Source organism: Anomaloglossus baeobatrachus, chromosome 5, assembly GCF_048569485.1.
Source record: "Anomaloglossus baeobatrachus isolate aAnoBae1 chromosome 5, aAnoBae1.hap1, whole genome shotgun sequence".
NCBI lineage: Eukaryota > Metazoa > Chordata > Amphibia > Anura > Aromobatidae > Anomaloglossus > Anomaloglossus baeobatrachus.
In genome coordinates this window covers 414,679,406-414,705,970 of record NC_134357.1, presented here as the reverse complement: position 1 = coordinate 414,705,970, position 26,565 = coordinate 414,679,406, and the positions used below count along the sequence as shown (strand labels likewise).

The following is a 26,565-nucleotide window of genomic DNA, read 5'->3' as shown; positions in this document are numbered from 1 at the left end:
CCATGGGACTTGTTGAGGCACTTAAAGTTGACATGTAGCCCCAACCTAAAAAAAATAAGGATACTTTCTTCTACAAACATTCCCATACAGTAAATTGTGTATTATTTTACAAATTCAATTGAGCTAGTCTACAAGATCAGACAGAAATCATAGCAATATGGGTCAACCATGTTCTCATGCTTGCCAACTTTTAAAGAAGACCTATCTGTTGCACAAAAAAATTAGAATTAATGCTTTGCAAAAAATCCCTGATCTCCCCTTAATCCTGTTGCTCTTTTCTTTGTTGTGTGAAGTCTCTCTATTGCAGAGATATTTACAATTGTTGCTTTTGGAGAGCATTATATGAAATCTTTGCTTGCAGGCCAACAGGGCATACCTTCAGAGTCTTCTCAGGATGCATGCGCTTTCACCCCTACCTTGCAAACGCGGTCAACCACAGCTCAGCAGAGTTTCAGACTGCTACCTTGTTTCCCCCGAAAATAAGACATACTCTGAAATTGAGCCCTAGGAGGAATCTTCAGGCTTTTTGTAGTATGGTTAAAATATAAGCCCTACTTCAAAATTGATTCCTAGTTGCGGTACAATAAGGAAGTGTCCAGGTAGCTAAAAAAAATTAGAGAATACAACAGGACATTACATTAAAGACAGCAGACAACCCCAAAAGAGAAAAGACCGCTTCAAAAGGTAAGCAGACAGCCCCCCCCCCCCCAAAAAAAAGAGACTCAACACTCACCAGACCAGACTACAGCCAGCAAGTGCTGACTGCCAGTGGGCTCTCCTACAGAGATCTGCATCGCTGTCAGGTCCCCCTCACCATTCCATACACACACATCAGTTCCGGTATCACTCTGCTCATGCACACATCGGTTCCAGTATCAGTCTGCTCAGACAAACACACATCGGGTCGGACCTCTGTCACTAACTCTGTGCAAGTGATCCTGCTTCTGCCCAAGGAGGTTGTGGGGTCTAGGAGGAGGGGGGGTTGGGAGCTTACCGCTGTGAAATTCAGGAGCACTTGACAGCAACACAGACTTGTATGTGAGAAGAGCCCATTCACTTGCCAACTCTATGTGATTCTCCTGGGTGGGGTCTGACTTCTTTGGGGGGTAAAGTTAGCATTACATAGGGAATAGCCGTATTTCCTCAAAAATAACTTACCCTGAAAATAAGCCCTAGCACATTTTTTTGTAGTAAAAAAAATAATATAACACCCTGTCCTATTTTTGGGAAAACACTGTAGATCAGCTGACGAGCAGTTATTAATAAGGTCTAGTAAGGAAAGTGAAAGCTTAAGCCTCCAGAGAAGACTGGTTGCAGTGCAACCAGGCATTTCTTCAGAAATTTCACATATTGTTCTCCAAAAACAAATGTGAATATCTTTCTAATGGAAGAACACTGAACAAAACTGAAAAGAGCAGCAGAATGAGTGGAGCTCAGGGAATTTTAAAAGGTATTTAATATTTTTTTGAGCAAGTGATGGACTTCCTTAAAGACGACCTTTCTGGAAGAACATGGATTGTGATAAGACAGATGAAAAATGTTTTCCCTAAAGGTATACCGATTTGTAAATCTTAACCACTCAACACCTCTTCCTGCCCCAGAATACGCATTTAGTTGTCAGATCTCCATCACAAACAGTAGACCTTCTGGACTGGAAGTATGGCACCCCAGTGGTCATGGGAGCCACAGTGGCGTTGTTCTCCTCACCGGGGGGGCAATGCTACGCCTGGAAGCAGCGGGGAAATCTCCATGTCAGGTACAATCATACACAACACTTCCTAACTCAGGCCAGATGGGGGAGCTCAAGACCTGGTTGGGATGAGCTTCCCTATGCATTCTGGTCTGGGGAGAGGTTAGACAAGGAAACAGAAAGAGGGACATCAGAACTCGAGAGATGAGGCAAGTGAACAGTCACTGTTAGAGAGCTGTAGCATAAGCTTTCCAAGACCGAGCGCAAGAATCAGGACACCGGGGTCCTCAACTATAGGGTGCTAATAGCCCACCAGTAAAACCCGGACAGCAGGAGATTCCACATATCCTAGCTCACCAAAGACTCCCAAGGCGAAGTAGCACAATAGAGCCTGGGGCCGCAGAAATACAAGCAGGCCATGCATCCGGCTCGTACTGCCCACCACAAGGGGCAAGACATATGACATTTAAGAAGAGGGACGCTGTGCTGCTTCAAGCCACAGCGACCCATGCATAGAGCGCGCTACACTAAGGAAGGGCCTCCAACCCACCTGGGAAGGAGAGATCCTCCACTGCTACCAGGCTGACCGGTCCACTGTAACTGCGGGACCATAAAGACTAACCAGTAAAAGGTAAAAGAAACTACCGGCCTGTGTGGTGTGTCCAGTTACTGTCAGCGTCCTCAGTTCTGCACCCCAGCACACACCATCATAGACTACTACCTCCATCATCCTCCCTGGGGCCTAGCTTCACCTGAGGGAAGCTGAACTATTCTAGCTGCGACACCACCCACCCCAGAGGACAGCAACCGCAGCGGCGGCTAATCCCTGGCCACATACCGTAAGTGGTGTCACGAGACAACCACTACTCCCAACATCCTTCATCCCCATCATACCATCCATCCATCCCTTTTTGTGGTCACCTTAGAGTCACGAAACCGGGCAGGACCACCCGTGAAATCTCCTGACCCTACACCGGCCCGGTGACGAGTATTCCCTAGGGTCCCGTGGGGTGCTCCAGAAGGACTGGTGCACCAAAATTCACCAACTCTTTGGGGAACTGTAGCTTTTACAATTCATCTTTGGAGTATAGGGATACATTTTCATGAGGCAGAGCTATTGTAGAAATCTGTGCAACTGTGAATTTATTCTATCAAGCTAACTATTGTTTCTGCGGCATGGTTTTCTGCAAGACGTATTCAGCTAAATGCAATCACACATGTGAATATCCTATAAAACTGGGGTTAACTTGTGATTGTCTGCTGAAGTGAAAAAGGTTCAGTGTTCTGAAATCTGCCTTCTCCACTGAGGTTTGCAATCTGTATTCATGCAGCGCTCAGGATGAAGTGGTTGTACACAGAGTGAATATTGATTGCAATTCTTCCTTGAGGAAACGGCTGCCAAAACTGTTGAGAAAAGGAAGTTTACACTTCTAAGAGTCTTTTTCACTCAGTTATATAGAGTATATAGACTTATAAGCTATGTACTGTGCACATAGTAATATTCTATTGTGTATTTCAATAATCTACCTATGGGTTTTTTTTCCGGAGGGGGTCACAAACCATATCATGAGGTTTTCAATGTAAATCTCTGCCCCTCTCCCTTTAGCTGACGATAAAGTTACAACAAACAGAGAATGAGTATATGAGGAGGGTGGCAGAGCTGGAGAAACAACTGGACCAAACTCGAAAAGAGCTAAATACAGCAAAGGTAACGTAACATTATATTAGCGCATGACCATATGACATAATCACCTGACATCCTGTTTTATCAGAAACTCGAGTCTTACTGTTTGATCATGATTCCATTATTTTCCAGGAGTCCCGTCAATCACAATCCTCCCTCCCTATCCATCAGAATGTTATAAGTTTGAAATCAGATGATGAAGGAGAAGGAGGCCTCTGGGTAGAACCTGCAGGAGACACCTGTACAGAGGAACCATCTTTCATCGGTGGCAACACAGAGTCTCCTATTACCACCGCTGTCCGCCCAGCTTCACCATCAGCCATCAGGTTGACTATTGTATCGGAACCAGGTAAGTCACGTAATACACATTGATTGTCCACATTAATACAAAATATGAAAGAGTTAGATTGTGTGTTCTCTTTCAGATATCACTTCTCACAATCCAGAAGGATTACCTGATACCCATGCATCCACATTACCATTACTGCCAGCACTGGAGTCAGACATCCCGATTGTTCCACATGTTCCTCTAATTCAAGGACCAGAGAGCAATGAAATCTCTGCTCCTAAATCACATACAGTATCATGGTCTACCACAATACCTCCTGCTCCTCCACTTCATGTATCCAAGAATGAAGATGAGGATGCTATCTGCCATCCACCGGAATTAATGCAATCTCATGTTGTACCCAATGGTGAATCTGTCATTCCCTCACCACCTTCTGATAATATGGATGGTCTTTCCCCACCACCACCACCACCTCCTCCCCCACTACCATCATCATTAACACCATCAGGTGGACCTTCTGCTCCTCCACCTCCTGGTGCCCCACCTGCTCCACCACCACCACCCGGTGCTCCACCTCCCTCACTTGGTGGTCCACCTGCTCCACCACCACCACCACCTGGAAGTGGCCCACCTCCTCCACCACCGCCACCTGGAGGTTCTTCTGTTCCACCACCACCCCCTGGTGGTCTTCTTGTTCCACCTCAGCCACCTGGCATGCCTGCTCCATCTATGCCTAATGGTAAGTTTAAGATGTTTTGAAGGTCAACTTGACATATTTGGTGCAACTTGATTTGATTTGTACAATTTCTTTTATGTTCTGATGTCCTATCTTTAGGTGTTAGCATAAAGAAAACAATCCAGCCAAAATGCAGAATGCCTGTTCTCAACTGGATGGCTCTAAAACCCACACAGATCAGTGGAACAGTATTCACACAGCTAAATGATGACAAGGTGCTTCAGGTATTGAAGATCCTAAAACTACACTTTGATATATAGACAAGTTGGATCATTGCAATTACTTCACTTACTTGATGTTATATTTTCTCTCATTATCAGGAACTTGATATGAGTGACTTTGAGAACCAATTTAAGACAAAAGCCCAAGGACAAGCCCAAAGCAAGTTCTCAAAGAAAGTGGGTTCTTCACAGAACCAGCCAAGTAAAATTTCTCTCATTGATCCAAATCGAGCCAAGAACCTTGCAATTACTCTCAAGAAAGGCGGTCTGACACCTGAAGCCATCACTGCTGCCATTCAGTCGTAAGTAGAGAAAAATAAGGATGCACAAACATTTGTGATTAAAATTTCCCTATCTTGTTACTGATAATCCTCTGCTTGCAGGTATGATATGGAGGCCCTAAATGTAGACTTTCTGGAGCTCCTTTCCAGATTCCTTCCAACAGACTGGGAAAGACAGCAGATTTCACGTTACCTAAAGGATGGGAAGCCTCTTGACCAATTACAGGCAGAAGACCAATTCATGGTCCATCTTTGCTCCATACCTAGGCTCTCTGAGAGAGTCAATACTATGATCTTTATCTCCAGCTTTCCAGACACCACTGCACGTCTCACACCGGTTAGTGCATATAGTGCTTTGTAAAAGACCATTTAGTGGTTAGCCTATCTCAGTTAGCCTATCTCAATTAGCCATGTCCTAGAATACTTCGAGAAAGGCAAGGGAGGGTGTGTTGGAAATTTACGACTGGGTAAAATAAAAGATTGGGAGTGAAGAGGCAAGTATCAATGGGGTATTCACATATGACACATGTATATCAACAAGACGTGCCTAAAAAGTGAGGAAGTAGAGCCAGGGAGAGGGCTGGAAGCCATCAGGCGACTGGTGTCCTTGGACCCCTGTATGCCAACTCTTTGTGCTCGCTACTAGGGTCTTTGCAATTCCCCAGAGATCATCTGGACTCTGTCAGGCTTCTAGAGATGAATAAAATATATAATCTCTGAAATAACCCCATGAATTTAAGCAAATTGAGAAAATGTAAATAAGACTGGTGACGTTCCACTTTTTCCTTTTCTCCAGCAACTTAATGCCCTGATAGCCGCATCAATTTCAGTCAAATCTTCAGAAAAGCTAAAGGGGATCTTGGAGGTAATAATTGATAATTATACATTATGTGCCTCCTAACATTAAGTTCTCTTTAACAACTCAATCGCTTCATGTTTTGGCAGCTGGTTTTGGCATTTGGCAATTTCATGAACAGCAGTAAGAGAGGTGCAGCATATGGATTCCGGCTCCAGTCTCTGGATGTGGTGAGTTCTTGTGCTCAAATGGTCACTAGTGGGTAATCTTGGCACAATATTGTAGTATAAATGCTCTGCTCTACTTTCTGTGTCTCTACAAAATATGAATATGAAAGGGTTTTTTTCTTTAAAAATACACGTATTGGAACAGATAATCCCACAGGGTATGTTTACAGTGCCTTGTGAAAGTATTCGGCCCCCTTGACTTTTTCAACCTTTTCCCAAATTTCAGGTTTCAAACATAAAGATAAAAATTGTAATGTTATGGTGAAGAATCAACAACAAGTGGGACACAATTGTGAAGTTGAACAAAATGTATTGCTTATTTTAAACTTTTTTAAAAAACAAATAACTGAAAATTGGGGTATGCAATATTATTCGTCCCCTTTACTTTCAGTGAAGCAAACTCACTCCAGAAATTCATTGAGTATCTCTGAATGATCCAATGTTGTCCTAAATGACTGATGATGATAAATATAATCCACCTGTGTGTAATCAAGTCTCTGTATAAATGTACCTGCTCTTTGATAGTCTCAATGTTCTGTTTAAAGAGCAGATAGTGTGGCGCCCTGGACAAGCCAGGACGTCACAGGTACTGCAACAACACACCCCACACCCCGGTTAGGCACATCAGTCACACACACACAAATCCTTGTTGCCTCCCTCCAGGGGCTGATGTCCACACCAGGTGGGGTGGAGCCAGGCGGTTGGCCCCACCCACTGAGGAGTTCACAGTCCTGGAGGCGGGAAAGGAAGTCAGAACAGCTAGGGAGAGTTAAGTAGAATAGAAGGAGTGAAGTGGCAAGTGAGGAGCAGACTGACTGTGTCCGGGTACGTGGCCCGGGCACCCAAGAGCAAGGTTGGCAGACGGTGGTGACCATCTGCAGGCGAGGCCGATTGACGCACAACCGTGAGGACCGGGGATGGGCGGTGGCCCGCCGGTACCGAACCGGGGAGCGAAGAGAAGCCAGCACCATTCGGCAGGGCCTACGGACCCCGACCAGGCTTGGAGTTGCCGTTAAACTGGTCAAATCCGTCAGCGACGGGAACCTCCGGGGTTCCTCAGCAGTAAAGACCCGACTGAAGGCAACCGCACAACCGTGAAGGGAAATACAGCTACCGCCACAGCTAGAGTTCCCAGGGCCAGAGCCTGCGGGCAAAAAGGGGCTCCTCTGGCAAATACACTGCTGGGGAACGGGTTAATGGTGGGAAGCCATCAGAGCCGACAACACATCACAGGTGCAGGGAGAGACAGTAACCGCCAACCTACCGGGAGTGACCATCGCAGCCGGCTGCGGGACCCGTCCATCCAGCCGTTTGTTTTACCAGAGACTCCGTTCACGTCATTGGCTGAGTGAGTACCACCGTGCCGCCTGGCACTGCGTTGCCGCCCCCGCGACCCTGCACCTCGCCAAACCCCGCCATCCACCTTAAAGTCACCATCACCGGGCCCCGGGACCACCAAAACCCCCTACCCACGGAGGGGAGAGAAACATCTCTGCTGCTCCCTATCATCGCTCCCGGGATCCCCGTCCAGAGCAGCGGTGGTGCCCCCAACCTCACCACAAACCGTGGGTGGCGTCACGGACTAAATCCCCAAACCAAGCCACCCCTTTCACTCACGGGCGAGGAGCACCGCTCGAGGCCCCGGATCCGGCCCACCGCTCGAGCCACCGAGCAGCAACAGCGCCGGACCCGAGCGTTGGCGAGCGCAGCGCCCCTCCGCCCGCGACAATAGCATCATGAAGACCAAGGAACACAACAGGCAGGTCTGTGATACTGTTGTGGAGAAGTTAAAAGCCAGATTTGGCTACAAAAAGATTTCCAAAACTTTAAACATCCCAAGGAGCACTGTGCAAGCGATCATATTAAAATTGAAGGAGTATGATACCACTGCAAATCTACCAAGACCCGGCTGTCCACACAAACTGTCATCTCAAACAAGGAGAAGACTGATCAGAGATGTAGCCAAGAGGCCCATGATCACTCTGGATGAACTGCAGAGATCTACAGCTGAGGTGGGAGAGTCTGTCCATAGGACAACAATCAGTCGTACACTGCACAAATCTGGCCTTTATGGAAGAATGTCAAGGAAAAAGCCCTTTCTCAAAGATATCCATAAAAAGTGTTGTTCAAAGTGTGCCACAAGCCACTTGGGAGACACATCAAACATGTGGAATAAGGTGCTCTGGTCAGATGAAACCAAAATCAAATTATTTGGGCACAAACGATATGTTTGGCATAAAAGCAACACAGCTCATCACCCTGAACACACCAACCCCACTATCAAACATAGTGGTGGCAGCATCATGGTTTGGGCCTGCTTTTCTTCAGCAGGGACAGGGAAGATGGTTAAAATTGATGGGAAGATGTATGGAGCCAAATACAGGACCATTCTTGAAGAAAACCTGTTTGAGTCTGCAAAAGACCTGAGACTGGGACGGAGATTTGTCTTCCAACAAGACAATGATCCCAAACATAAAGCACAATCTACAATGGAATGGTTCCCAAATAAACGTATCCAGGTGTTAGAATGGCCAAGTCAAAGTCCAGACCTGAATCCAATCGAGAATCTGTGGAAAGAGCTGAAAACTGCTGTTCACAAACGCTCTCCATCCAACCTCACTCAGCTCCAGCTGTTTGCAAAGGAAGAATGGGCAAGAATTTCAGTCTCTCGATCTACAAACTGAGAGAGACATACCCCAAGCGACTTGCAGCTGTAATTGCAGCAAAAGGTGGCGCTACAAAGTATTAACTTAAAGGGGATGAATAATTTTTGCATGCCCCAATTTTCACTTATTTATTTTTTAAAAAAGTTTAAAATAAGCAATACATTTCGTTCAACTTCAAAATTGTGTCCCACTTGTTGATTCTTCACCATAACATTAAAAGTTTTATCTTTATGTTTGAAGCCTGAAATGTGGGATAAGGTTGAAAAATTCAAGGGAGCCGAATACTTTCACAAGGCACTATAAATGGCAGATGCACATCATGCATAAGCTGTGCTTACAGCACCATGGGTACTATGCTGTTCTATTGTGCCATGGCAGTGTGACGCCCTGGCACAGCCAGGTGTCCCACAGAATAGGCCCCCGCATAACACCATCCCACAAAGGGTTACACACAGCCTACAAAACCCTAGTCACCCCCCCTAATGTAGGACAGGCACACCAGTGGGTGGGACCAGGCGGATGGAGAACGCCCACCTAGGGGTCTGGAGAACCCGGGGTTGGAAAAGTTCAGTCTGAAGTCGTAGTTCAAGTGGAGTGGAGTGGAGTGGAGTAGTTGGAGGAGGTGTAGTTGAGAGGAGTGGAAGTTCAAGTGCAAGCCAGAGTGGAAAGTCGTCGTGGTTGGAGCCCCGGCGTGCTGGCTAGGTGGCAGACTGTGGTCAGTGTCAAACAGGAGACTGGAAGATGGCTGTCGGAGATCCGAGGTGGACCGGGACAGAGTTGGAGCCCGCCGGTACCGACACCAGAGAACCAACCCGGAAACCCTGCACAGAGGGGGTACTTGGACCCTGAAGCCAGGACTGGAACCAACGGCCTAGCTAATTAACCAATTGAGGGAAGGATTACAGGTCCTGTCCCAACCAAAGTCCCAAAAGCAGACAACAGTCCATCGCGGGGGATAGGGCATCTGCCAGGGCCCGGTAGATCCCAAGGGCCAGCGTCAGCGGGCAAGGCTCCCACCCGTAGTTCTGGGAGCGGGCTTCCTGTGTAGCTCTACCCATCTCTCACACCTCCGTTAGGACGTTCCGTTCCGTTGCCATATGGGTCATCCTGGTATGCTCTTTTAGACGTCAGACCGCCTCTACGGCTACCATTGTTCTCTGGCTTTGATCTATCAATGTGGAAAGTGGGGCTAAGCTAGGGTGCCCCTGCTATTGCATGGCTCTTTCCCTCTGTGGGGTAGAAGCCTCCTGAGTCTGGCGCCTCCAGGAGTCTGTTCTTCTATCCCATAGGCCTGCTACTTAGTCTACTGTCCATATCGCTGTCGAGCTCTTACCTTTTGCGTCTAGGGACGAAAGTCTTGGCAGCAAGATAATACTTGTGGCAGTGGCTCAGGTGGTAACTTAAGGAACTGCTATTCTTTCTTCTGGAGTATTGATATTAGTATTCCCACAACAGGAACAGCTTTAGGATGCCCCATGGCTCTTGTGTCCCCCAGTGAAGTGACTCAGAATTAAAGATTATTGGTAAAATCTCTCTCCTAGCCTTGAGTGGAAGGGCCTTGGATTTACTCCTGTGCTTTTGCACTAACTGAACAACTAGGTTCGGCTGCACAGGTGTAACCTGGTGGGAAGGAGTCAGCTTTTTTTTTCCTAAGATGCATTCTAAGGTGGGCTTTACATGCTGCGACATCGCATATGTGGTGATTGCTGCTTCACACGCACATACCTGGTCGGCGACGTCACTGTGACTGCCGAACAATATCTCCTTCATGGAGGAGGTGCGGTCGGTGTCACAGCGACATCACTAAGCGGCCGGCCAATAGAAGCGGAGGGGCGGAGATGAGCGGGACATAACATCCTGCCCACTTCCTTCCTTCCGCATTGTCGGTGGAGGCAGGTAAGGAGATGTTTGTCGCTCCTGCGGTGTCACACACAGCGATGTGTGGTGCTGCAGGAATGACAAACAACATCGTACTGGAGGCAGAAGCGATATTATGAAAAGGAGCGACGTGTCACCGATCAACGATTTTTGACGTTTTTGCGATCAGTGATCGTCGCTCCTAGGGTTTACACGCTGCGATGTCGGTAACGGCGCAGGATGTGCGTCACTAATGACGTGACCCCGACGATATATCGTTACTGATGTCGCAACGTGTAAAGCCCGCCTTAGTGTCAACCTTCATCTGGCAGCATATTAACCCATGGTTCCTGTGTCCCTCTCCATGAAGTCTACAAGAAAGATATTTTATAAAATAACAAAAAATCTTTATATTGTAGTCATGTCTATAATCATGTCTCTTCTTCCCTTTCTAGCTTCTGGATACCAAATCCACAGACAGAAAGCAGACATTGCTGCATTACCTGGTGCGAACAATCAAAGAGAAGTATTCACATCTGTCCGATTTTCAGTCAGAATTGCACTTTTTGGAGAAGGCTGCCACAGGTATGTTTGGGATTTCCGATAAATAATGTTTAAAAGACCTTACCAAGTGATCTCTCACTTATACATACCGTATATAGTGCTGTGAAATCTTTTACTACCTGCTTGATCTCTGAAGGCCATTTAAGCCAGGAGGAGGTTCTGCTGACGTTTTTCGGCGTTCTCTCCTTAGTGTCGCTGGATGCTGTGTTGTCTGACGTCCGCTCACTCCAGACTGGGATGGAACAGACCCAGAAAGAATTTACAAAGCAAGATGACAGTGTCACCCTCAAGGAGTTTCTGAAATCAAGCATGGATGTGATGTCAAGGCTTGCAGCTGATTCCAAGACTGCACAGGTGACCACACAGGCTACATATGTATAAAATAACAAGATACAAACAGCATTCCTATGTGATGGACAAGTGTACTCTTGATGGTGGACATCATCCCATACATCCACCAAACTATACAACCCCTGGCAAAAATTATGGACTCACCTGGCTCTGAGGATGTTCATTCAGTTGTTTACTTGTGTTTAAAAAAAAAAAAAGCAGATCACAGACATAGCACAAAACTGAAGTCATTTCAAATGGCATCTTTCTGGCTTTAAGAAATACTAAAAAAAAAAATCCTGAAAACATAATGTGCTAGCCAGTAACTGTTACTTTTCAAGGCCAAACGGGGAAAAAATTATGGAATCACTCAATTATGAGGAAAAAATGATGGAATCACCCTGTAAATTTTCATTCCCAAAACTAACACCTGTATCAAATAAGATCTGCTCGTTAGTCTGCATCTAAAAAGGAGTGCTCACACCTTGGAGAGCTGTTGCACCAAGTGGACTGACATGAATCATGGCTCCAACACGAGAGATGTCAATTGAAAGAAAAAAGCGGATTATCAAACTCTTAAAAGACGGTAAATCATCACGCAATATTGCAAAAGATGTTGGTTGTTCACAGTCAGCTGTCTAAAATCTGGACCAAATACAAACAACATGGGAAGATTGTTAAAGACAAACATACTGGTAGACCAAGGAAGACATCAAAGCGTCAAGAGAAGAAACTTAAAGCAATATGTCTCCAAAACAGGAAATTCACCACACAACAAATGAGGAACGAATGGGAGGAAACTGGAGTCAAGGTCTGTGATTGAACTGTAAGAAACCGCCTAAAGGAAATGGGATTTACAAACAGAAAAGCTAAACAATAAAAAGATGACTGCTTGAAGAGAACATGTAAATTTCCACAGTCATTGATGATATGGGGCTGCATGTCAGGTAAAGGCACTGGGGAGATGGCTGTCATTACATCTTCAATAAATGCCCAAGTGCACATTGAATTTTTGGACACTTTTCTTATCCCATCAATTGAAAGAATGTTTGGGGATGATATAATTTATCAAGATGATAATGCATCCTGCCACAGAGCAAAAACTGTGAAAACATTCCTTGAAAGAAGACACATAAGGTCAATATCATGGCCTGCAAATTGTCCGGATCTCAATCCAATTGAAAATCTTTGGTGGAAGTTGAAGAAAATGGTCCATGACAAGGCTCCAACCTGTAAAGCTGATATGGCAACAGCAATCAGAGAAAGTTGGAGCCAGATCTATAAAGAATTTGGTTTGTCACTCATTAAGTCCATGCCTCAGAGACTGCAAGATGTTATAAAAGCCAGAGATGGTGCAACAAAATACTAGTGATGTATTGGAGTGTTCTTTTCTTTGTTTGTTTTCATGATTCCATAATTTTTTCCTCATAATTGAGTGATTCCATAATTTTCCCCCTGTTTAGTCATGAAAAGTAACAGTTACTGGCTAGCACATTATGTTTTCATGATTTTTTTTTAGTGTTTCTTAAAGCCAGAAAGTTGTCATTTGAAATTACTTTAGTTTGGTGCCAGGTCTGTGATCTGCATTTTTTTAAACAAAAGTAAACAACCGAATGAACATCCTCAGAGCCAGGTGATTCCATAATTTTTGCCAGGGGTTGTAGAACCAGGATACACACTTGATGATTTCTTTCTACGGTTTATTTACTATAGAGGCAGACCCAAAATGCTACTGTCTGGGGTCCGTGGTCACATGGGCCTCATCACTGGGTGGTAGGAACCAAAGCAGCACTACCCCTCTCCAAAGCAACTGCATTGTTAGCAAAGAGGGTGGTGAAAAACTGTCCCATGAGTCATCGATGGGGGTGAGATTTGGAAAATAAATATTAGATCTCTCTGTCCTGGATGGCAAAAGTTTGCAGAGTTCAAAATGGGACCCCTAATATGGTGCTATGTATGGTACAGATGATCTAAGTCTGACTACTGAACTAGGATGCTTTGATAATTCAGTGATAGTTTCACTGACAAAATAGAAGATGAGCCATTATATAGCACCATCATATTCCGCAGCACTTTACATACATTATCATCACTGTCCCCATTGGGGCTCACAATCTACATTCCCTATCAGTATGTCTTTGGAGTGTGGGAAGATGCAGGAGTACCTGGAGGAAACCCACACAAACAGGGAGAATATAGACTCCTTTCAGATGTCGTCCTTCATGAGTTTTGACCCCAGGGTTGCAAAGCAACAGTGATAATTACTGAGCCACCATGTGGCCCAACTTCTTAAAGGAGGCCATACACCTTGGATTGCTGTTTGACATCTATTTCGGACACTTCCCTCACCACATTTATAAGCGTTCTTAATGGGAAGCGGGTGCAACCGCTGGCAAAAACTAATCTCTCATGAAAGCAAAAGGATTTGGGATGTGGATATTAAAATCCAACATGTCCGACCCCTCTTTGTTCTGGATCATCTTTCGCTAAGGCCCCCTTCACACGCACGTGAAAAAACGAACCATTTTTTCACGTACGTATTAAAGGGGTGGTTTGCTCCCAGTGTGCCGTGTTTGTGGCACATGCGTGTTCTCCGTGTGTTATACGTAATAACACATGGAGAACGGATAGTCCCGCCTTACCTGATTCTTCCGGAGCTATCTGTGGTGCTGAATGACAGTGTCCGGCACAGGCCACGCCCCGCTGACGATGCTTCCGGCCCCCAGTGAAGAAGATGCATTGTTCAAATTCACTGTGGATTGGATGCAGGTGACAGCCACGGCAGAGACTGCAGGGCTGGTGGAGGTGAGTATGTGTTTTTTTTATTTTTAAAATGACACGTGTGTTTCTCCGGCACGTGTCACGTGGGCCCGCATCCACTCTACATCCGTGTGGTACGTGTGCGGGCCTGCATGACACCCGTGCTGCCGGAGAAAAACGGACATGCCTCCGTATGGAGCTCACGGGCCAATGACTGAACACGTGCGTGCACATAAACCCATTGATTTTAATGGGTTTACGTGTGCCCGTGTCTCCTGTACATGCGGGCATGGACCTAGCACATACCAGAGGCACGGACGTGTGAAGGGGGCCTTAGGAAGAGTCAGGAAACCTCATACCCATTAGCCTGTACAGACCAAATGGGCAGGTTCATCCGATTTTAATAAATATGGCCACAGTTTGGGGCAGGATTTTATGGCAGTGTAAGAAACAATGTCAGAATGATGTATTTTTAATAGAATGTTCTTTATTTTTCACTTTCAGGAAGCTTATGAAACGGTTGTTGGATATTTTGGTGAGAACAGCAAGACCACTGCTCCATCTGCTTTTTTCCCCATCTTTGTTCGCTTTGGAAGAGCATTTAAGGTAAGAATATATTGGTATGCTGATAACTAAACCCCCTAAGGACACAATATTATAAGATTTTAGAGCCAAAAAGAGATAGTGTAAGGCTATGTGCGCACGCTGCGTATTTACCGTGGATTTTCCGCAGAAAATGTGTCAAACATTGCTGCAGTTAATTCCCCAGAAAATCCTATGGGATTTAAAAAATGTTGTGCGAACACTGTGGTTTTTTTTATACCCGCGGATTTATCCGCGGATTTTCCGCTGCGGAATTAATGAGCATGTCACTTCTTTTCAGCAGGTACCTGCGGTTTTTGCCGTAGATAATGGTAAAAATCTGCAGGGACCAACCTGCGGTAAATCCGTGGCAAACTGCGGTAAACCCACATGCGGATTTCGCTGCAGTTTTTTACCGCGGGTGCGGGATTCTTTAAGAGAGTCCAGATTTTCCTTAAGAAAAAGTCACTTTCTAGTGCGCACATAGTTTTAAGTTGGGTTAATGTTTACCTCAATCAAGTAGAAATGGCCGCTGAATGAGAGTGCCACAATTTTACATACAGTATATGGGACTTAGTTTGTGAAATAACTTTTGTGTGTGTGTAATATAATTTTTTTTTATATTAATTAATAATACAGATGAAAGATTTCTGATTCGGTTGGGAATTGGACATTTTTTTTTTTGGGTTAAAACTATGGAGCTGTGCATTTAGCACACAATGCATTATCTGTATGGACACATTTGATTTTCCTATTATTTCTCCATTAGCAAGCTGAGCAGGATCTGGAAACGTGGAAGAAGCAGGAAGCAGCAGTCACTGAAGAGAAGACGCAGACTCCAGAGAAACCAACCACGGTATGTAATTAGAGAAGTTGTTAATTTTTCTTGCTTATATTGTAGCGTCCCTGAACCCTTCAGGGTGCTACAAGGTTCTGCATCCCCACAAGGATGCAGGGCCTACCCCCTAGGGCCCCAGGATACCAGTGCCGGTAACACCAAAAACCCAGGTAATCCCAGTTTTCCCCAACAATCCCCCATACAATGGGTACTTAGCTAGGGTGGGACCAATGGATGGCCGCCTAGAGGTGGAGCCAGACCAGTCCACTAGTTAACCAGGTGGGGGGGGCAGACTGTGGAGAGTAGTCAGACAAGAGTAGCAGGAGAGGAGTGAAGGTGGAAGCAAAGTGACGTCCTGACTCGGGTTGGCAGTGACCTGGTACCCAGGAGAGTAGTTTCTGGTGGAGTACGGTGTAGTACTCCCGGAACTACGCACCAACGGGGTACAGGACCCTAGGACAGGTAAGAGCTTCAGGCCGACCTGTTAACATGTGTACAGCAAGGGGACCATCAAGGACCTCGCTGACCCTAAGAATCCGAAGACTCAGTAGCAAAGGGAGAACCGGGGACAGGACCAGAGACGCCAACCCCACAGGGTTCACACTACCGTCAGGCGGACAGAAGTGGACAAACCACTGGACGGGGACCCCCAGTTTCTCTACGCCACGGGGACTCATTTACCAGAGACAGGTGCAGCGGAAGAAGCTACCAGATTACTACTGGCACTGGGACGAAGGGGAGCTAAAGGTGAAACCAGCCGGCCTTGGGTAACCTGTTACCACCTACCAGCAGTGAGTAAAGACCAGTTGCACTATACCTCTGTGTGGACTACCTTCTTCCTACGCCCGTCACAACACCCATCCTCTGGGGCCCGGCCCTGCTTGCGAAGGGCCTACCATCCAGGCTGCAATTAACACCAGCCGCAGTAGTGACATTCTGCAGCAGCGGCTCCAAATCTATAGCCGCAACACTGCAAGTGGTGTCACGTATGAACATTACTCTGATCCCCTGTAAATACACCCCCATTACAAAAAGGGCACGTAAGCGGGTAACGGCCACCCCAGTGACATTCCAAAGACGCAACGGAACAGAGTAACCCCATATCCCTGGGCATGACAACCCAGCACCATCATATTCCAAATCAATGTCCTCATTGGAGCTCACAATCTAAATTTCCTATCAGTATGTCTTTGAAATGTAGGAGAAAACTTGAGTACCAGGCGCAAACCCATACAAATACAGGGAGAACAAAAAAACTCCTTGCAGATGTTATTCTTGGTGGGATTTGAGCCTGAGACCACAGTTCCGCAAATCAACAATGATAACCACTGAGCCACCATGGTTAACGTGTGTCATATCCTTGAAGACATTTAGAGCAACTGGATTACCAATTTGAACTTCATTCCACTGATCAGTCTTATCTCTTTGAGTTGTGGCACAACTACAAGTCTCAGCATGATGTGGCAACCTAGAGCTATCAAGAGCATGCTGGAGTTATAGTCATGTAACTGCGGGGGTGCCATGGGGCTGTAGTCACTGGCAAGGGGGTGCTTCTGCTCCTCAGCAGTTGTCCTTCTATGATCTGCACCCCGACCACTTCCACAGAGCAAGGGGAAAGGGATGGGATGCATTGTGCTCCGCTGGATGGTTCTTGTGTGTGCTAGCCATGCCTGCAGCTAGGCCATCATTTTTCCGCTGGGGATTCACATACACAGATTCTGTTTTTTTTTATCAACAGTCTTTTACTAAGAGGTACGCACAGTATTTCTGTCACATCACTACTGTGGGCACAACACTTGAACATTTTCGGTACAGTACTCCTCACTGTCTGGCACCATGGTTTCTCACAATAAAGCTAGAGTCCTACATGGACATGGTCTCATCCCACACACAAGGTACCGCAACTATTAACGGTTTTGACCGCCATCAGACCAATCTAGTCTACCGATGATTCCGTGTGAACATGTTAGCCTAGGTCTATACCAAATTTCCAACTTTGGTCAAATACCACTGGAGTCAGTTGCAACCCAGAAATCGTCTCTGGTACTCACGTCTGGAGTTCTTCCCTTGTGAACCATTTCCTCGGGTGACATTGAGGGTCAGGTCGAATCAAGAATGCCGCCAACACCCACTTCCTTCAGCCTGAAGTATCTGTCTAGCTTGCACACATCTCCTACTCTCTAAACGTCCCACAAGTACAGCTTTCTAATGTCTAAGGCTAGGGCCCCACTTTGCGTTTTTACCTGCTTTTCAGGTGCTTTTTGGGTGCGTTTTGAGAAGCACCTTTTTTATGCCAAAATGCTTGCGTTTTCATTTTCCAGCCATTTCAATAACATTTGTGATTTTTCCGATCCCACTTTGCGTTTGTAAGCGCATCTGCGAATTTGCATATTTTGTGGCAAAAATCAAGCGTTCAAAGAAGCAACATGTCAATTGTTTTTGCCATTTTGGGTGCGTTTTGCTAACATTGAAGTCAATGAGAAGTTGCAAAAACCAAGATTCCTTCAAATTCCTGCGTTTTACCTTCTTTTTATGTGCAGAAAACATGCGTTTTGGACTACCAAAACGCATGCTTTTTGGACAATAAAATAATGATTTCATAAGTTCCTTTACACACACACATAGTCCGACAATTAAATTTAAGAAAAATAATAATTTATTGCTATTTTTCCAATAAATAATATATTACCGCTATAATTTAAATAAATATTTCTATTTCCTTAATTATTTCTAAAATTCTATGTTTTCCTTTTTTTTCCCTTTTTTCATTTTGTTTGACTGTTTAAACTTTATTTAGTAGTGTCTTGATGTTCAAAACGCATCTGTCAAAACGCAGGTGAAAAAGCAGGTAAAAAGCGCTGAAAACGCATCTAAAACGCGGCAAATACGCATGCGTTTTCAGCGCTAAATTTCTGAAAAAGGCAACTTTGGTCAAATCAATTAAGCCCAAAACGTGCGTTTAGAAATGCAAGTAGGAGAACGCAAAGTGGGGCCCTAGCCTAAGTCTAACTGACTAAACCAGGATCGAGTCAGGCTGTACCCTGCAGCTTGTGCCTCCCACTTTGGGAGACCCTAACAACTTAACTGTTCTCTGCCCATATTCTCCCTGTCACTAGGCAGAACCTAACCTCTTCACCAGGGATCAGTACCACAAAGTGGCCTCTGGCTGGCCACACACTTTAGACAGCAACACATTATGCACATCAATACAGTTCACATTATTATATTTTAATGTTGACCAGTGCCTTCAGGGTGGGGCACACGGGCCTAGCACCCTCTTACATAACTGCTGGAGACCAAAGCTTTATAGTAATGAAAACAGCTAGTAGTTGGGAAAAATAGAAAAATATTCTGTTCCATAGAATCTTTTCTTGAATAACTTTTTTTTTTTTTTCTTTTTAGGACAAAAAATGTTGACTTGTATTTTTGTGTATTTCAGTCTCCACCGACGAAATCATTAAAACCACAGGTCAATCTGATGGCGGAGTTGAACAAGAAGCTGCAGCTGAAAGAGCCAAGAGTATATGAGGAAAACTGGGTTATAGAAGACATCATAACAGGTGAAGATAATTGGGAGGTCATTTTCTAAGTCACATGCCAAAGGCACTCTATGTCACAATTTATTGTAGGGTTCATCTTCTCTAAAAAGCAATAGCTTTTAATACTCCTATTAATATTGGAGACATATGGGGCCAAATCCACCAAAGCTTTTGCGCCAGTATCAGTGTAAAAAAAAGTTGCAAATTTTTGGCGCAACTCTAGGTTACGCTAAAATAATGTGACTTTTGGCTTTCCCACTCCATTTTCACCCCAGCTTCAACAAAGTCGGAAGGATGGAGGCGCTGCAGCTGCCACTCCTCAAATTCATGATGAATGTTGGTGTTCACTATGCCATAAAACTTACTCCACTAAGGATTGGAGTAGGATTTGTGGCAAAGCGCACAAAGATGTACACGCCTTTTGTCAGACGCTTTGGATTCCTTAAGAGGTGCACTGGTCTTGATGATTCGGGCCCATGGATTCTACACTTGCACCAACAATGTATTTCTAAAAGCAAAAGAAAGATTTTTGGCTTTCAATTATCCCACTAAGCCTATACTAGACTTCAACTATCTGGGCAGAGATCATTGTTAAGGCATTATAATGTGATCAGTGATGATAATGAGACTGCTGAAAAGTCATCATGCCAGAAATTATGAATTTAATGATTGGGTCACATGAGTATATTGAGGGAAAAAAAAAGAAAGAAAAAAAAAGCAGGTGACATTCTCATCCAGAAAAGTGGGACAATTTGTTTTCTCATTGGTCAATCAAGTGCTATCAGTATGCAATCTGGTTTTTTATACTCAGCAGCTATTAGTCTTTTACAGGACTATTTATAGTTTATTATGTTACAGAATTGTAATGTATCTGTAAAAATCAGATGCGATACTGATGGTCCTTATGGCATCCGATTTTTTTTTCCTTGCACTGTACCAATATCTGAGTCAATACAGCAGCAAAAAAAAAAACCCCAAAAAAACAGACGTCCACAGCCTCATTAAATAATTATGGTCCTAATGCAATCCCTTTTTTGATTGAATTCCACTCGTCCGATTTATATGCTCGTTTATCACCATTTAGCCTTATTTTTCTTTTAATTTGCACCTTTTTTAAATATATTCTATGTTTGCCTCTTTTTTTTTTTTTTATTTTTTTATTATTATTAAATTTCCCTCATATTGGGTGAGGTTTCCAGATATTTTCAACCGATTCATCAATTGCAACATTTGGTACAAATGTACTCCAATCACCCCCAGAATGATTATGTACATTTCAAACTTTGGTGCAATTTTTGCTACAGTTTAGCAGAAGGAGATTTTTGTTACGCAAAATAAAAGACCAAAACAAAACAAAAAAAAAATGGAAAACAGGTTAAAGATGAAAATAAAGAGCATTTTTTTATTTTGCTCAAAATTCATGAACCGCATGTCTCATATTGATGAATTTTGTAGAAAAATCATCAGTGAATACAATAAGCCAACAAAAAAAAAGTGACTTAAAGGGGTTGTCCACTACTAGGACAACTTCTGATTCCATATATTTCCCCCTGGTAAAATTATAAAACTTCCTGTACCAGCCCCCATCCAGCAGTGACCGGGCTCGCGGTCATGGGACTCGTGTCGTTACAGGAGCCCAGCGTCCAATCCACGTTTGGCTTCTGTCTCCCTGCCTTCAAACAAATGAGTTAATCAACAGGAAGTCAGCACTGTGGCAGCCGCTCACTTCCTGTTGTGTCCAAAAGCGGGGAGACAAAAGTCGAAGCGGATTGGACATGGGGCTAACAAGACGTCACATGAACCCTGGGAATGTGAGCCCGGTCACTGCTGGAAGGGGGCCAGTTTGAGAGGCAGGTATAGGCTTTTTTATTTTACTTGAGGGAAACATGGAATCGGAAGGGGTTTACCTAGTAGTGGACAACCCCTCTAAAACCTTTGGTCTCTATGGCTAAAAATATACACATATGACCAGGTTAAGCAGTTGCGATTTTTACTTTAAGCTGTACTTCACTCTTTTTCTTCCCATCAGATCTGAAGAAGCAGCCATACAGAAGAACAGATGTTGCAAGGAGAAGTGTGAAAAAGCCGAACAGTGGGGCAACAGTGACCGCAACAGACGTGCCAGTCTGAGGTCTAGGATAGAGGGGGGATATATGGAGTCTCTACAGCAAGGTTTCCCTTTCCATTTCCCACCACTTTGCCAGATGCGCTTGGTGCTGCCTTTCCCAATTAGACTTAACGAACTTTTGACACAGCCAAACTCATATTTCACAAACGTTGATCTGGAGGAAGACATGGGACTCAATGCTGAAGATAAGCCAAATCTATTCTGTCAAAGCATAGCAAAAGAATGGCTGTCAGAAGGCAGAGGAGCGGCTGATCTGACGGGGGAACAATGGGATCAAACAAAATTATTAACCTGTGCTTCCTCTTATAACTCACATTGATGTTAATGGTGCAATTTCTCCAATCTCTTATAAAAGGGATGGGAGAAAATATCTTCAGACTCCTCAAGAAGCAGGCAGGAAAAGCAGTCCACTATCCTCAGCTAGAAAGTGCGACCAGCCTTTATGGATATCTTTTCCCATCCACAAGGAACAGGTTGCCACTGGAGTCCTGTAAGATGGCCAGTTGGATTGAGCCATCCAATGTGTCATGATGACCCCGATAACACGATAATCCTCCAGTGATATTGAAGTTTACACCTCTGCCCATGGCCTTTTCATCCTGTACCCTAGTGTAAATAGGACAAGCACCTTTTTATTTCACACTTAATTCAGTATTGTATGTACCCTCTTCTGTATATAGTACATTGGCTCATGTGGCATTCACTGCACCCTACTACTTTGTAGGGGAGATGTTCCACATATAGGCTTGTAACTATAGGCTGCAGAGATTAACAGGTTGCTCATTCCTTGTACAATGACCAAAGAAACTCCTTTGTAGTGACAAAAACACACACCGCCTGCAGACACCATGAGAGGGAGCACATTTCATTCTTTATATATACAGTTTATCTGCGAGCACCATGATATAGGGGAAGACACCCTGATTTCCGCTATGTCACTATATATATAGCTAGCGATGTCGTAGCGTGTAAATCGGCCTTTAGAGATTGTCTAATTTAACATTGATCGCCTATCCTTAGGATAGATCATTAATTTCTGATAGTCTGGTGTCTGACACCCCACACCCCCGCCGATAAACTATTCTTGGAGCGGGCAGCCGAAAATGCTCAATTCCAGAGTTACACTGTCTTCTGATAGTGGCCGGATACTGCACATCCACCTCCTATTGATTTGATGTGCAGAACTGAGCATGCCAAGAACAGCTGATCGGCGAGGTTACGGGTGTTGGACCCTGACCGGTCAGACATTGATGACCTATGCTAACGATAGGCAATCAGTGTAAAAGTAGTGGAGAACCTCTTTAAAAAAGCAAAAACAACACAACATGCGACATAAGCACCTGATTTAAACATAAAGGTCATTTTCTTTTAGAATTGTAAAGTGCCTCAAAGAACATGTAACTTTGCAATTTACCTTTTATTAAAAATCTAAGGAGGATACTGGCTACGTGTATTAGGCCATGTGCACACAGAGTATTTCACGTATTCAAAAACCATGATTTTTTTTTTTTCCAAGTGGATACCTTGTCCAAATCGCTTTTTTCTGAGGGAGGAGATTTTTTTTTTCTTCCAAGATCCACTTCAAAGATGTGATGTTTTCTTTTTTCCAAAATCTTTTTGAGAGACAAAATAAAAAAATAAAATGTAACTCCTTATATGAGGAAGAAAATGGATAAATATGAAAAGTTTTTACAAGCCATTTTTTAAGTGTTTTTTGAGGTAAATTTTGGGAAGTATGTGCTCCAAAAACTCCATGTGAGGAAATGAGATGCTGGAGGGGTAGACCTCTAATGGAAAAGGGTCGAAAAATATAAATACAGTGTGCTCACTGGGGTGGTTGCGTTAGACACCACACTATAAAGCACTCCCCTTATGGTTTTGACCAGTGACATGGTTGCACTGTTGGTCTGAACTGTCAATCTTCAGCAGCGCACTGCCCCCATGGGAAGCAGGAAGCCAGCAGGCAAAGGAGCAGTGCGCTCATGAAAAAAGAACATTGGATAACCCTCTTAATAGGATAATGGCCTCCACTTGTCTTACTGACATGTCAGCATTTGGTCATTATTATTTATCAGTACATGCAAGCAAAAATCAGGAGAACATCCTACATTAAAGGGGGCTTTACACGCTACGATATCAATAATGTTTTGTCGTCGGGGTCAAGTTGTTAGTGACGCACATCCGGCGTCATTAATGATATCGCAGCGTGTGACACTGACCAGCGACCTTAAGCGACCTCAAAAATGGTGAAAATCGTTCACTATGGAGAGGTCGTCCCAAACTCAAAAATCGGTAAGGGTTGTTTATCCAGGTGGTTCATCGCTCATGCGGCAGCACACATCGCTATGTGTGACACCGCAGGAGCGAGGACCGTCTCCTTACCTGCCGCCGGCCACAATGCGGAAGGAAGGAGGTGGGCGGGATGTTACGTCCTGCTCATCTCCGCCCCTCCGCTTTGATTGGCCAGCCGCTTAGTGACGTTGCGGTGACGTCGCTGTGATGCCGAACGTCCCTCCCCCTTGAAGGAGGGATTGTTCGGCAGTCACAGCGACGACGACGACCAGGTAAGTATGTGTGACGCTGCCGTAGCGATAATGTTTGCTACGGCAGCGATCACAAACAATCGCATGCACGACGGGGGGCGGGTACTTACACGCTCGCTATCGCTACAAATTGCTAGCGATATTGCTACCGTGTAAAGCCCCTTTAGAAAGCATATATGAAAGACATCCATCTCAACCTCTTATTAGTTTTAGATCCAATCCTGGTTTTGCCTTACCAACTGATGAAATACTAAGATGTGAATAAAGACTAAACTCTAGGAGAGAAAAAAATATATGATTCTGTCCCATTCAACGGCATGTCACCATGATTTCATAGGTGTGGCATATTCACATCAGCGCAGGATGAATGTTCACACTAAGTACAGATACTCATACATCTTGGCTGGGCCAATCATTTAAATTCACCTTCACACCTGCTGGTTTTCCCTCAACCTCCACCTTCCCCTCTTCTGTGGTTGACAACTCTAACTTCATAGACCCAGAGAAGGGAGGAAATTGATAGAAAACCAATGTTTAGCCCCACCATGATACATGAGTGCTTGTACTTGGGGTGAACATTCATCCTGTGCTAATAGTAAGTTTAAACCTATCGTGAATCACCATGAGCATCATTCTGTTGATTACACACTTATAATATAAAAACCATCAGATTTGGACAGTAAGTGGTCAGTGACGCAGTTTTATGCAGCCTGTAGACCTCTGCCATCTATAGGTGTAGGCCCACAGTAGGCACCTCCAAGCTGCAGCTCCTGGGAGTTTTAGTTTTGCAACAGCTGGATTATTTCTACATTGTTTATTATACCTTATATACATTGTACAGCTCCATAATATACCATGGATTACATTAAATACTGCTATTATGCTTGGGTTTAGAACATCAAATTATCGTTCTCCCTGTATATCAGTGTGGGATTTATATCACATTTTTGTATCACTCTGTATGTTAATACAATAAAAAAAGTAATTCTGAATAAACTAGATGCAATATTTTCTTGCTCTTGATCGCAGGAAGGAGGAAAACAAGGTAAAGATTTCCACTTTTATATGAAGGTATCATTTATAGAGTCCAGGAAGGTGTGGGTGGTAGATCACAGGAGCCTGAAATTATGCTGTTAGTCTATCAAAGGCAGAGAAACATAAATCAGAGGGGCCGCTCACGGCACTGCACGTATATTCGATATTTATAACATCAGGTGCAGGGTTTACAAAAATGGATGAAATCTGCCAAATCAATGTCAAAGATAGAAGCTCCCCCCGCACCCACCCTACTTGCGATATTGTACTTGCCTCCACTGAGGGCTTACTCATGGGGGCACAAGCTTTCCTGTGTATGCATCTGATTTTCTATGGTTTGTGCTCTCAGATCTTAGATGAATCCATCAGCCATCAGATTGTGTATGTATGAAAATAGTCAGCATTGCCTCCAGGGGTTAATATCTGTAAACATGACGTTCGAGAAATTGTGCTACAACAGAGAAACTCTGCTGCTAAGAGTAAGGGCATACGGCGAGAAAAATGAAGCGAGTGGAATGCGATAAAAGAATCCGTGGGGCAGTTCCCATGAGCGATTTTTTTTCTCAGCCCTAATCGAACCGAGAAAACAATTGCAGCATGCTGCGGGTGGAATCCAATTAGTTTTCACTCACACCGATACAAGTCTTTGGGTGCGAAAGAAACATCGCATTGCACTTGCATTATACCGATGTAACACAAGTGCATTGCGAGAATAGCATCAGCTGATAATGGAGGAGATTAGGAGATTAATCCCTCCCTTTTCTCCACAGTATGCGCCCTGTCCTCCGCGGCTGTGCTATGATTGCAGGATTGCATCACAGTGGCATGACAGACACATGGCACTCAGCTTAAGTGGGCTTTACACGCTTTGAGATCGCTACAGCGATCTCGTTGGGGTCACGGATTTTGTGACTCACATCCGGCCACTGTAGCGATGCTGTTGCATGTGACACCTATGAGCAATTTTGCATTGTCGCAAAAACTTGCAAAATCGCTCATCGGTGATATGGGGGTCCATTCTCAAATATCGTTACTGCAGCAGTAACGAAGTTGTTCTTCGTTCCTGCGGCAGCACACATCGCTCCGTGTGACACCGCAGGAACGAGGAAGCTCTCCTTACCTGCCTCCCGGCCACAATGCGGAAGGAAGCAGGTGGGTGGGATGTTCGTCCCGCTCATCTCCGCCCCTCCGCTTCTATTGGGCGGCGGTTCAGTGACGCTGCTGTGACGCTGAACGAACCGCCCCCTTAGAAAGGAGGTGGTTCGCCGGTCACAGCGACGTCGCAGGGAAGGTAAGTAGTATGATGGGTCTGGGCGATGTTGTGCGACACGGGCAGAGATTTGCCCGTGTCGCACAACCGATGGGGGTGGGTACGCACGATGGCGATATCGGTACCGATATCGCAGTGTGTAAAGCGGCCTTTACACTCACAGCAGTGCGGGAGTCGAGTGTCATGCGATTCACTCGCATTAATGCCCGTGTGGCCGCAGCCTAGAGTTGTCACACAGGGCTTTGTACACAGGGATTTTTGCAGTGTGCATGATGCCCATACACACACTACTCACAAAAATGTAGGGATATTTGGCGTTTGGGTGAAAAGTATATAAAACCTAAAAAGTTCACACTACAGTGATATTTTATGATGAAAGTAGAGCATGTAATGGTGATTTCCTCATCTCAAACAATTTATTGAAACAAAAGCCAACAACAGTGGTGAGTATACCCCCCAAAAATGAAAATGAGTCAATAACTTGTCATGTGGCCTTGAGCATCAATCCCAGGTTGACAACGCCATCTCA

At 44.7% G+C, this 26,565-nt stretch overlaps 1 protein-coding gene across 1 annotated transcript in view; it reads left to right on the top strand.

The window, feature by feature from the left end:
- FMNL1 (formin like 1) overlaps positions 1-24,727 on the top strand; it is a 125,719-nt gene extending 100,992 nt beyond the window's left edge. The window contains exons 13-26 of the mRNA XM_075350260.1: positions 3,297-3,398; positions 3,507-3,723; positions 3,800-4,402; positions 4,499-4,623; positions 4,720-4,922; positions 5,004-5,238; positions 5,698-5,766; positions 5,847-5,927; positions 10,903-11,032; positions 11,202-11,365; positions 14,606-14,707; positions 15,453-15,539; positions 18,961-19,081; positions 21,090-24,727. Of these exons, the coding sequence (XP_075206375.1) occupies positions 3,297-3,398; positions 3,507-3,723; positions 3,800-4,402; positions 4,499-4,623; positions 4,720-4,922; positions 5,004-5,238; positions 5,698-5,766; positions 5,847-5,927; positions 10,903-11,032; positions 11,202-11,365; positions 14,606-14,707; positions 15,453-15,539; positions 18,961-19,081; positions 21,090-21,190 (2,340 nt within the window). The 3' untranslated portion in view covers positions 21,191-24,727. The remainder of the gene's footprint in view (positions 1-3,296; positions 3,399-3,506; positions 3,724-3,799; positions 4,403-4,498; positions 4,624-4,719; positions 4,923-5,003; positions 5,239-5,697; positions 5,767-5,846; positions 5,928-10,902; positions 11,033-11,201; positions 11,366-14,605; positions 14,708-15,452; positions 15,540-18,960; positions 19,082-21,089) is intronic.
- The last annotated feature ends 1,838 nt before the right edge of the window (positions 24,728-26,565 follow it).